General features: G+C 33.1%; 2 protein-coding genes across 3 annotated transcripts in view; one reads left to right on the top strand and one right to left on the bottom strand.

Annotated features, from left to right (window-relative positions):
- pico (ras-associated and pleckstrin homology domains-containing protein pico) overlaps positions 1–13,163 on the top strand; it is a 133,490-nt gene that overhangs the window by 44,481 nt on the left and 75,846 nt on the right. The window contains exon 2 of the mRNA XM_089695743.1: positions 12,018–12,044. The gene's annotated coding sequence lies outside the window, so the exon portion shown is untranslated. The remainder of the gene's footprint in view (positions 1–12,017; positions 12,045–13,163) is intronic.
- LOC149490953 (uncharacterized) lies at positions 4,792–7,886 on the bottom strand. Of its 2 annotated transcripts, XM_089715221.1 has the most exons (3): positions 7,545–7,763; positions 7,044–7,373; positions 4,792–6,164 (listed from the first exon to the last, which is right to left on the bottom strand). In XM_089715221.1, the coding sequence occupies exons 1-3, from the start codon at positions 7,737–7,739 to the stop codon at positions 5,847–5,849; spliced, it is 843 nt and encodes a 280-aa protein (XP_089571347.1). In that variant the 5' UTR covers positions 7,740–7,763; the 3' UTR covers positions 4,792–5,846. The 2 variants fall into 2 exon arrangements, with proteins under 2 accessions (XP_089571347.1, XP_089571270.1); XM_089715144.1 differs by having other exon boundaries at positions 4,792–7,373; positions 7,545–7,886.

The following is a 13,163-nucleotide window of genomic DNA, read 5'->3' as shown; positions in this document are numbered from 1 at the left end:
ACAACTTGCGAATCGCGAATAACTCATTATCTAAACTTGGCACAAAATGGCCGGAGTATCACTTAGGGCCCCTGACCATAAATGCAATGTGCTTATATAATATGTACGATCTATTCAACGTCCATCGTCTCTTTATCTTATCTGCATAAACAATTAATTAAACAATTTAATTTAAATTTATTATGTTGAATTGTTCCTCAAGATATTTCTACTCACAGAAGAGCGATCTCTAAATGGATGGAAATAATTTTTAAATCACTTTTATTAAGCATTAATTCTGCTCCAGTCACATGGAAGACGACCAGGTTTCAAAGAAAAAAGAAGTACCAAAATCCTTTTCCCCAGAAATAACAAAAAATACGGTCGAATTGAGAACCTCCTCCTCATTTGAAGTTTGTAGAAAATTACTTAATGATTCAAATGGTTCCCTACACCATGTAACCATTAACCACTGAGCCCAGTGCGCTTGTACTAAGTTCGATTACAGTCGAGTCACGTGCGGTCGCCGGCGGAAGGATGCGACCATGTGACACGAATATTACATACATGTTGTGCCGCCCGGCGTGACTTCCGCGTCCAAGGATTAATATTTCTCCACGGATGCTTACCGGTATTATGGAATATCAATTTTGGATAACAGTTTCGGTTGTATGTGCTGTTAGAAGATAACTAACATTCCTAGTCAAATATCATAGAGGAGAGAAATGTTTAGGGGTCAAGAGAGTTAGAATTTTTAGACTTCTTGTAAAAAACTATTCAAAAATGAATTACATTTTGTGTGCCAGAGAATGCACCTGACTTAAATTATTGATCCTTGCTCTACGATGAAGAAAAACTGTACTTATTAAAAAGAGCTGCGAGGTATTTAATATCAATAAGCGGACATCGTAGCCTACACTGCACTGGTTTCCAGAAGCTCTATCAAGCCTTTATTTAAAGGTTTATATTCCTAGATGAGTTTTCTCGGAATATTTCATCACGGCCAATAAAACTAATTTAAATATACGCAGAGTTATTTAACAATTAGCGCCGGCCTTGGATTCATTAGAGGCAATAATTGACCTGATTTGGTTCTACTACTGTTAATTTCCTTGAAGATTCTCCATGATATATAAAAGTTCTAAAATCTCATCAGTTATCCTGGAACAAACTTTGGCATTTGGATAAAGTTTTTAGTTCTTCTTTTATATTTTGGGGATTTTCATATTTGTTTTATTTTAAAGGTCACTCCCAAAGGGATGAATATATTTCAGTGCTAATTCTACAAAGTTCTGATATTGTTTAGATTTGGCATTTGTATTGATGGCATTGGTATGGATTTTGGCCAAGTCTAAAAATAGCTTCATGAAAGAGACTCAACCAATTTTACCAACTAAATTATACTTAATTATAAATTCTATATTTAAGTTTTCTTCAGTTCAAGTACAATTTTATTTCCTTTTAAATGTCCCTGTCCATGTCCATGTATACCTTTCGTTTAACATTGAATAGAAATCTCAAACTCTTGAATAATTTCTATTGGCGCTAAGGTTAAACCCAGTATCTATCGCAAGTATCAGCTAGCAATATTTATGGGCGTTTCATACATTGCCCTCCCTTATCATACAGAAACTTGTTTCTACATGATGTCACTTTCTAATGTTCGTGAGACAATAACAATGCACTGGCGACCAGTATTGTCCCAGCATACCATCATATTATATTCCGAACTTATCGCCTTCGCAACTTTCATTGCTCCATTGTCTCCTATCAACCTTATTATCTTCTAATAGAATCCGCAATGGATGCCGCATGGAGTTCTCAACCGCATCTAGCATTTGCGTATTCACGTCTCGTTCCTCCAAGGACTGTTTATCTTTACCATTATTTATCATTAATTACATGTGTTGTTTATATTAAGTTTCTGTGTCTGTAATATTGGACGGTTTAAACTTTAAACTGACTTCACAGTTATTCCGTTTTTACAGTAATTGCAATTCTCTAATGAACGCATTTAACTGAGGGTTTATTTGTTAACTTCTTATAACAATAAACACTACAGTGGTGTATTTTATTGAATACATACTATGTAGTTAATGCTGCACATTTTGTGTTAAAAAGTTTTAGTATTTTATCCTACAAGATTTGTTCAGAATTTTGTAAATACTTTTTAACGTACTAATTACTATAATTATTTATTACTTTTACTACTCTCCTACTAATGTTATAAAAGTGAAAATTGTGAAGATGGATGCATAGAATAGACGAAAGAGTAACTCCCAAGTGAGGCCGCTGAAGTTGGCTCAAGTTTCACAGCAGTTGTTATAGCCGAACAAAAATTATGATTTTACGCACATTAAGAGTTGGACCAATGGAATTTTCGCTCAAAATAGCCAAAGTGGCGTAAACGCGACTCAGGGGTAATTGAACTAAATAACGCGAATTGTACTCCAGCGGGAAACGAGGGCTCCGTCTAGTGTGCGCCGGTTATTTCTAGATTTTTCCAGTATTTTTAAACAGCAAAATGTTTTCTGGTAGTGGCAGTTCATCATGCTGAGGGTTTATAGAAGTGAATGCATGATTTCAATACGTTCTTCGTGATTTTCCGATACTATCAAAGCCAAGTTAATTGTCAGCCCGTAGCTCAGGTGTAATGTATCTCTGTGCTAAATTTATTAAGTAAATTTCATTCGATTTGCCGTTATGGCGGTGAATTAGTAGTAAGTACACGCCTTCCACAGTTTTAAATTTTTATTTTATAATCATCTTATTTAACGTTGATATTACATAATTAATTCTTGTTTTTATTATCGTCAAAACAGCACATCATCTTGTATTTAAAAATATTTTGATGTGTTTTATTTTGTGTAGTGACAACCCTATGTTCAGCGTTAACGGGGTTTTATCATAATTTATACAACCATTTTTAATTTGTGAATCAACTTTATAAAGGAAACGCATTCTTTGTATTATGTCCTAACTGCTAACACAATACGACTTACTGAAACATTTTGAATAGATGAACTTTCTGTGCCTTTATACCCAGGATGCTTAAGGCCGTGTACGCGGTCCGTGCGCTGTTTGGCTCAAATATGTGATTTTTCAAACCAGATTGTCCATCAACCACTTATCTTACAAACATATGAATTACTAATAATTTTAGGAAATTTTATTGTCTATGTAGTTAGTTAAGAGTTTTTTTCAATTAATACAGTATTTCTGAATACCATCAAGATAACTGAGCCGATGATTACTTGATTTCACTTTTAGTGTCAATTTCGAAGCTAAAAATATCTGAAATTGCTGACAGATCTAACACACAATTATTTTTAACTAACTGCAAAAATCCTTATTAAAATAGTTAGTTAAAAGATTTTTTTATTTTGGACTCCTAACTTACGAAATTAAAATCCGAACAATGTGAATTTTTTTAGAAATTATAGTCGACAAAATGATTATTTTCACCAAGATATTCGACTTTATTGAATATAATTTATACATATTGCAATAAAAGAATGTCTTACTTATAAGATAAAATTTAAAAAATCAACTAAGGTACCTCTATTATTTTTCTACAATTTTTTTTAAAGTACTATAAAACACTGCGCGCGACCCGATTAAAATCAGTCGGCAGCGAGCCTTTCCAGAGAGAGGACATGTTGCTCGGCGCTCTCCTGTGGACCTATGCTGTTCATAGTAAAAGGATAGCGCAAGCCGCGATCTATCGTAATAGATCGCGGAGTTTTTGACTTGCGTTAAATAGAATATGCGCTCTTAACTATAGTACGTCTACAAGAACCACTGTACCATAGAGCATTAACCAACATAATAACGGTATTCCACAATAACGATCTATTCATAATAAAAAAGCAAACATACCGATCATAAAAGTTAATTCCATCACTTAAGTACTATTCGGTACGTAGGTGTAGACAGACAGGCAAACACATAAATTGTAACACCTCTGACGCGTGGGATCACTTAACTATCGGCATGTTACCCTTACGTAGGCGGTGTAGGTTCCTTGACCACCTTGCTAGTAACAGGTTCAAATCCATAGTATAACCGACTTCAAAAAAGGAGGTCCTGATTGATCTGTTTAACAGTACATATTTCGGATGGGTGAACCGATTTCGATGATTCGTTTTTTATTTGTAAGCTAGTGCCTTCCGGGTCATCTCATGTAAATTTTGTACAGTTCTGCCCATTTGACGGGGGTTTAGTTATTTTTAAGCTATTGCATAGCATCTATCGCGGGCCTTGAGCGCGGGGACCAAATCGAGAAATTCCGTAACAAAAAAACCTCACGCTCCCCACTCCGACGGACACGGAGGTGTGGCTTGAAGGCATGCTATGCAATAGCTTTACCGCTGCAGTCCCCGAGTGTCACACGTATTTTTTTTAACAGAATTATTAACATGCTTTGCCATTTTATCCCCAATCATGTAAAAGTTCTAATCGTAAAGGCATAGTATAAAGCGGAAGGGGTACATAATCACCTCCTCCAAAATAATAATAAATTTATACAATTAACTGATTACCGCTATCCGAAGGTCGGACTCGTATGATTGAAGTTCACAAAACGTTTCCTCTCATTTCGCGATAGCTACATCCTCTGTTTTTGCAACTGATTTTATACGTATTTAATATATTTATACTGATGAAAGCCCGTATCCCGATTTCAAACTACTAGCTAGCGATTTAAATTATTTGCAGATTTCGCATTAACAAATCCCATATGACGTAAAAATATAATGTCTTTAGTATGCACCGTTGGTATGCACTAACATAATATTATGTTCCTACAGTAATAGGGAATATGCATAAAATTTGAAATGGCCTAAAATATTTTTTTCTCGAATACTTATTATCGTCATATTATAATGTAAAGGATTTTTTTTTTATTTACTTATTATTTAAACCCCTAAAATAATATTCAAAAAGTGCAAAATAAGGCAGCGAAATTCAAACTTCCAAAACGCGCCACCATTGGTCGAACGAAATGTGACGTCATCTGACACGACATTGTATTCATCAGCGTCGAAACTCGTACTGTTTTCCAAGTTTTTGTGAAGAAAATAAATAATTTAAACCTATATATTATTGTGCTGATTGTAGTGAAGATTAGTTAAGATTTGTAGTGAATCTAGGACGATGACTGAAACTGGTTTCGTCAAAGCACAATCGGACAATCTACCGAAAATAGATGCTTTTATGATGACAGCATATTTGCTAGCTTCAAAAGCTTATGATGCTGCACATTGCAATACTCTTGATGGAACGTTAACGGAGACCATTTTGGGAGCACGTAAATTGAGGGACACAGAGGCTATGAAAAGGGGTAGATTGTTGGAAAGTCAGGTTTTAAAGGAAGTAGAAAAAATTCGTAAAATAAAAATAAGTAAATGTGGATTAAAATTAAATAGTACACATCCTATTATGGGTGCTTCTCCAGATGGTGAAAATAGTGTGTATAGTATTGAAATAAAATGCCCAACATCAGAAAAAGCAATGGAACGATATGTCAGTTCAAGAAATAATGTGACTGCCAAATATATGGCACAAGTGCAACTGCAGATGCATTTTTCTAATAAAGCAAAGGCACTGTTTTGTGTTGCTGATAAAGATTTTGAAAAAACAAAAAAAATATCAATCTTAGAAGTCAACTACGACCAGCAACTGTGTGAAAATTTGTTAGAAAAATGCAACATTTTTTGGAATAAAGCCATCTTTCCTAAACTAAATATGTATGACTAGATAGATTTTTTTTTTTGTTTATTGTAGGGGTACTGCATTTGATTTCTGTCTAATTTTGTTAATCTGTTTTTTTATGCTATGAAAATAAAACAAATGTAAATATATTATATTCATTTTTTTATTAAAACATCCTGCATATTTACCAATCCACAAGCTACTATTATTACATCATCTATGATAGGAATTAAATTACAGTCTACACAAGCATGAGGCAGTAACATATGAAACTCTCTTAACCTATTTATTACCCGTTCAACATGTATTCTTAATGCTGCTATACGTTTTGATAGTTTCACTTCATTTTTAGTACTGGGGGTAGACTTTAATACAGAAGGTGGTCGTATAAGGGTACATCTTTTAGCTTCTAGCAAACATGATAAGTCTTTAAAACCTCTGTCAGCCATCACTGCTTTATTAGGAGGTAAAGCCTGTAAGTAACTACTATCTTGTACTATCATAACATCAGTAGCCCTACCACCATATCCATCAGAGATAAAATTGATCAAGCCATCAGGTGTACATGAAATTAAATACTTTAAGGTGTTACATTTTTTATACTGTGACCAAGTAAGTGATTGATGAACGGCATTTGATGGTTTTTCAATCTGAATTTCTAGGCAATCAATAATGGAAACAACATTCCCATACCTACTCCTAAAAGATATGGGTAAATTATTGTAAGTATCTGATGATGCTGGCCACGCAATCAAGTCCTTAAGTTTTGCTGCTATAAGAGAAATACTTCTAGAAAATATTCTACAAATAGTACTTTGTGAACATCCAAATTGTAGTGCCAAGATGCTAAAGGACTCGTTTAATTTAATTTTCTTGAGGGTTATTAATATGTGTTTACTAGGAAGCGCAATATTATCACTTAAAAGTTTTATTAAATGATATGATTGTTTAGGTAATCCTAACAACATTTTTGGCTCTTTTTCAATAGCAGTTAGCATGAAACTACACATTTCATATTTAAACTGTTTCTCCTTCTCTGAATCACTTAGAACTTCGCTCGACTCAGATTGATAACTTGGTTCATAATCAGTAGAGCTCGTAGAAAAACAAGATGATATAGAAATAGTATCCGCTGTGTTTTCAGTAAACAATTTTCTTTTTAAAACAGATAGTTTTACTGGTGAAGTTCCTACATTTTGTGTTACTAAAGGAAATGGTGACAGTGCTACATTTTGTTTTTTAGTAGGTATATTTACATTGACACCTTTACTTCTAAAGTTCGGTTTAATATTAACTTGCACAGCTTTGTCACAATGCAATTTCTTCTCAATATGAGAAGTGGAAAGCTCTACCTGAAGATCATCACATCCAATACGGGAAGTACTGCATCCTGGTTGATCACAGATATTTGTGTGGGAAGTACTTGGACTCACTTCATGATCACTTCTTTGTGAAGGTTCGCTGACACTACTTTTGATAGCTATCTCTGATGAAAGGGCTTCATTGACCAGTCTCAATCTTTGCATTTTAACTACAGCCTTTCTCTCCTTTGGTAATGGCATCCTCCGTTTTTGACACAAAAATATATGCGGCAAAACTCCTTTCTTCAACCGTAGAGTACGTTTTTCTCCTTGCTCTTTCATTAATTTGTATTCAATATAATTTTCTGTATCTTCCTTAACCTGGAATAAAACAATAACCATAAAAATTTCGTAAAAGCACAACAAGAATAGTTTTTATAGAAAGTTAGTTTTTATAACTGAGTACTGAACTTTTCTTAAAGGTTAGGTTAATTTTAAACTAACTTTTTACTAATTCACAATAAGCTGTATATATAAATAAAGTACACTTACGTTAAAATGATCTTCACAACAATATAAACACGATTTAGGAGATATATTATCCCTTCTCATCACCTTACACCACTGTTTTCGTATTTTCACATCACTTGAAATACGAAAAAACACTTTGTCGGGTGTTTTTCGAGTAGTATTTGTGCACTCCGGTACTATACAATACTTATAAGATAATTGTTTTACTTCTTCCATTGTTTTAAAGTTATTAAAACTGTAAATATTACGAAGTAACTGAAAAGTCCACAGTAAACGATAAGGTAAACACCCACTGGACGTGTCATGTGACGTCACGCAAAGCGCGCGTAAAATGGCGGCGTTTGAACTGCTTAAATTTTTTAAAAGTTTTAAATTTCATTTTTAAAAATATCTAGAGTATTTTGAAGCCCATTAATATTTTTTTCTACGTTATAAAATAGTAAACTATTAATTTAAGACAAAAAAGAAAAACATGAATATTCCCTATTAACGCGATGCGCACCTAAAGAGAGATCCTACTTTGTATTCTTGGTAATCACTATCAAAAATTAGTCTTGATCTCAAATCTGATCATCTAATTAATCAGTTCAACTGGTATAAAATGCACACTCATAAGTCATAACTCATAAGGCATCACCAATTTTTTGCATGAACAAAATAAATCAGACATCGATCAATTGAACAGTAATCCCATATTCCAATCTCCAGGAAGGAGCAAGGTATTCTGAAATATCAGTACCTCGTCAGCCATATTGACGCTGGCGTTATGCATTAATTAATGGTCTGGTCGAAATTCGACCGGTCCTAACGACCACGTCTGCACCTATCACTATGACGCATAGATTCCATAAATCTGCATTGTGATACGAAGCTCTTATGGAACGACTAAATACCTACGTGAAGACTCAGGTCTTCGTCCTCTAAACGAGACTTTTGGACGACCCGCTATATACGTATATGAAAACTAGCTTTCCTTAGAAATAATATACTAAAACCTTTATCTTGAATCGCTCTATCTATTAAAAAAACTGCACCAAAATCCGTTGCGTAGTTATAAAGATTTAAGTATACATAGGGACATAGAAAAGCAAAGCGTACAACATAGGTAAGCGACTTGGTTTTATACTATGTAGTGATATGTAAAATCAAATTATTTTCGACTAAAATACCTACTTGAAGCTGACCCACTGTTAATCTATACTTCTATACTAATATTATAAAGCTGAAGCGTTTGTTTGTTTGTTTGAACGCGCTAATGTCAGGAATTACTGGTCCGATTTGAAAAATTATCTCGGTGTTAGATAGCCCATTTATCGAGAAAGACTATATACATATATCATCACGCTAAGACTAACAGGAGCGGAGCAATGCGGGTGAAACCGCGGAGCACAGATAGTACGAAATATCTTGAACCAAAATGTATTTGCGAATATATTTTGTCATACCTTTAACAGGCGTACACTACGCAATGTAGGATTATTAACTGAGTGTGGGCTGACTATTTCCGTTCTGCGTAATACTCGCCTAGATATATGATAATTAATGACATACCAGGACTAGAGACTTAGGTTTTAAATATATAGACGGAGATACGCGGGTAATCCTGTATTATGCATGTAAGAATTCGTAAATATAAGAAAACGCCAAATTTCATTACACTTAAGAATTAAAAGAGTATTCAATTTTAGTATGTATAAGTAATAGTAATTCTGAAATTAGTATCCAAAACACTAGGTTAAATATTCAAATTCAAAATCCAAGAAAACGTCCTTCCCAAATAACATTTACACTTGAAAACAACGAAATAATTATCTCACTTTAGCTCTATTATGCATTTAACATGTCCTATTTTCGTGAAAACAAATGCAGCGACACACCGCGAAGAGCTGAATAAATAATGGTCCACAGCTAATTATAACCACGTATAACGTCTAGACAGACTATTCCAGATATAATAAATAATTGAAATAGCGAGAATTTCATAAAGAGCATCAAATAAAAACCGTCTGAAAACATTAACACGCAAGGGTGTCTTTTGTTATTCACTCTATAGCGGCGAAATCGTAGTCAAAGCTTTGTCGATTTTAATCCTGGAATCAAGGACTACAGACGAGCTGTGCTCAAAAATACTTGGTTTCAGACTGGAATTTGTAACCTGCTAATCGTAATATACCTTGTTTAACACTTCATTGAAATTTAAAAAGATGAGGCAATGCGCCGTTTTGTTTATACTGCACAATTTTTCTTTTATAAATGAGTCAAGCTTCAGTCTTATGCATAGAAAAAGAACAAAGTTATTAAACGATTTTTCATATCTATAACAAGAAGAAGTCGATGTCGATCAAAATATAAGTCAAAGTATGGGCGAAGTTTTCAACCCTTAATAAACTCCAAAATTTAAAAACTTCGTAAAAAACAGCAAATACAAAACTTGGTTTGACATTTCCGCATTTCCCACAAAATTTTCAGTTTAACAAAATTCAATTAAACATGTCGGTGAAATAAATTAGTTTTTACACTTTCAATTAGAATAGAAAATAGATAGCAAAACGACCAATAATATTTTGTGTATTTTGCCTTTTCGCTCACAGCGTTGAAAAATATTTTAGCAATACATGAAAATGAAGGGAGATATTGACCACAGTTTCTATGTAATAAGATATCATAAAAATGAACTAACGATATTAATCTCAATCGATTTACCTTGCTCGGCCTCTATCATGCGAGTTTTATATCAATCCGTATAGTATTCAGAAGGCCCACATACGTATATTTTAACTCTAAACCAACAGAAAAATCCAGGTTCAATTCGCAGTACACCTAAAACCCTAATCAAAGTTCACATGAAATTTCTATAGCGTCTATTTTAAAACGCAATAAAGTTGCTCGGAGCGACCGGACCGCTTCCAAGATTGGCCTCCGGTCTTGCCATATTACGACCACTATAATAAACCCATGCAACTAGACCGAGATACGGCGAACATTTTTGGTTGTTTGTTTGTTTTTCTTATTTATTCTTCATTGTATGCAGAAAGTAATATATAAAATCAAAAAATGTTGTGTTCAATTGGCGGCCGTAAGGCTATAAGACATTTCTCCCAGATAACCGATGGGTAGGTAGATGACAAAAATTAATTATAGCTTCGATAGTGAGTGTGTCTTATAGGCACTTATTACATGTTTGCGCCATATCTACAAGGTGTGTCGACTTGTTAGTGTTTCAGTTGGCATGTTTATATTTGTTTGCATTTTGTTAAAGTGTAACCAAACGATAAACCAATAGAAATAGGTGGGCAAACAGCGCCCTCGATGTCACACACATCGCTCTTAATATTAAACTTTAGTAGCAACGTGGTAAACATTTTCCTGCGGTATTTTCTTATTTTACAGTAACCTCCAGAATTGCATAAAGCTGAGATTAAAACATTTCGAGAAAAGTCAAAAAAACGAATTTTGTGGAAAATGATTTTTTTTCGGACGCGATATTTTAGAACAATATAGAACAAACCTAGAACAACCTGGAACAACCTTTAAAATTTTTCTAACTTCAAAGTGTGGTGCCAACTTCCCGGAGGTCAACTTCTTTTTGGTTTTTTACGAATTTTGTGGAAAATAATTTTTTTTAAACTTCCCGGAGGTTAACCAGCGACATATCATGTTTTAAACAGGCCTCTTTAAAATTCGCAAAGTAATAATTAAACAAAGTACATTCATACATGAATTATTTATTTAACACAAGCAAAACACATTTAACTACATTAATTTAAATGTAAAATAAATGTGATAATGAATGTTTTATATAGGACTATTGGAAAAACATCATGTACCTAGGTTAATTTAATCGACAACTGTCAAGGGAAATTCAACATCTCTTTACACAAATTGGTGTGAATTTTAATCGGACATTAATATTGATGTTTACATTTCTCACGTGCTTCCAACACAAAGCATTAATTAATTATTGAAAATAGACAGTTTTAAAGCTTATGTATGAACGTTTTGCAGTATGTATCAGAACTTTAAAACCTTTCAAACTTTAGATATTTGAAAACTATAATAATTCCTAAGAAATTCTAAAAATTAATTGGAAAAAAATAGTTGAAAAGTTTTAGAAATAGACTTAAAAGCTTTACTGGTTGACAAGCTCTTTTGGTATATCTTTATCTGAAACTGTTACAAATGTTTTGTTTTTTATCACCAGTTAATAATTTTACTTAATTATTAAATAACATAAAAATCAACCAGCAGCTCTTAGCTCAACTTGTCGACAGAACAACGATCGATAATTTTAATCGATCCATTTTTTATCTGTACAACTTTTATTATCTGTTTCTGTACTTGCATTTATTTATGTGTTGTAATATTTCACGCTGTAGCAAATAGTACTTGTTTGCTAAGAATATACATATTTCTATTATTATCTAAGCCAATGAATATATCGCATTAATAGTTGTGTGAGTATAATTAAATAATGAGTAATGTTTTTTGTTCCAGATTTGAAATGCTGTTCAGATAAACAAGGTTAGTATTTGAAATCTAGAAATTATATTATGCATAAAAATGAATGTTTGTCTCGACGTCCTTTAGAGAACCGTAAACTATGCATATAATCATGTGATAAGGTTCAGCAAAGTCTTGTGAATGAGCCAACGAAGGTTTCTGAGCTGGTATGACCAATCTTCGACAGTGTATCACAAGCGAAGCTGGTGCAAGGCTAGTATAACAATTCAATTATGGAATTTATTTCTGTATCGGCGATTGCGAAATGATAACTTCATAAATTCTTATTATTCGATTTTTATAGTTTTATTTTATATGTTTTTTTAGCATAAAGCAATATTATTATTTCAAGATACAAACCATTTGGTTTTCCCGCTTGACATCAGGATTAAATCTAATGCATGTTATGACTTATGCGCTCAAAATCTTTGCATACAAAATTACAAAATGGTATCAAATGCAACTGAAAAAGTTTTATTTTCATAAGCTCTAAAACAAGAATCATGCATATATTCCTATTTATAAATAAAATTCAGCTCACGACGTGAAGTTGCATCGCTTAAACTTTTAATGAATATAGACCATAATTTATTCAAAGTTTATTATTTATAATATAGAATGACTTAAATATAAATAAGAGCTATATACAAATTATATTTTTTCAAGTCTCTTTGAATACAATAAAACAGAAAGTACATAACAATTAAATTATTGAAAGTGCAACCAGTTGACATTGGGAACCCGATCGCCTTGAAATCACAATAGAAGTGTAAAATTACACTACGACCCTTGCAGTCTGCAGATTCATATAGCAACAAGCTACCTGTATTATACCGCAGATAATATAACACTATAGATTATACTAACGATCCTGTGAACATGATAGACTACATACCGAATGGTCGAGTCTGAGGTCGAGACTAAAAATGATTCTGGAATTTTTAAATTTTAATAGATATGGATAGGTGGATATATAATAAGTTTGAAACGGGTACAAAACTATCCTGCGATTGACTTTGCTCTTTATAATAATATACAAGCATTCTACCCGTAGATTTGCTCGCGTAGTCCTAACTTGATGTTATTAGACATACTATTACCACAGAATACTTAATAGTAGCTAACGCTACTATGTATTAC

Source organism: Colias philodice, chromosome 1 (genome assembly GCF_061535455.1).
Source record: "Colias philodice isolate Cphi_HAF_F1 chromosome 1, ilColPhil1 Martin Lab GWU primary, whole genome shotgun sequence".
NCBI classification, from domain to species: domain Eukaryota; kingdom Metazoa; phylum Arthropoda; class Insecta; order Lepidoptera; family Pieridae; genus Colias; species Colias philodice.
This window is presented reverse-complemented; position numbering and strand designations above follow the sequence as displayed.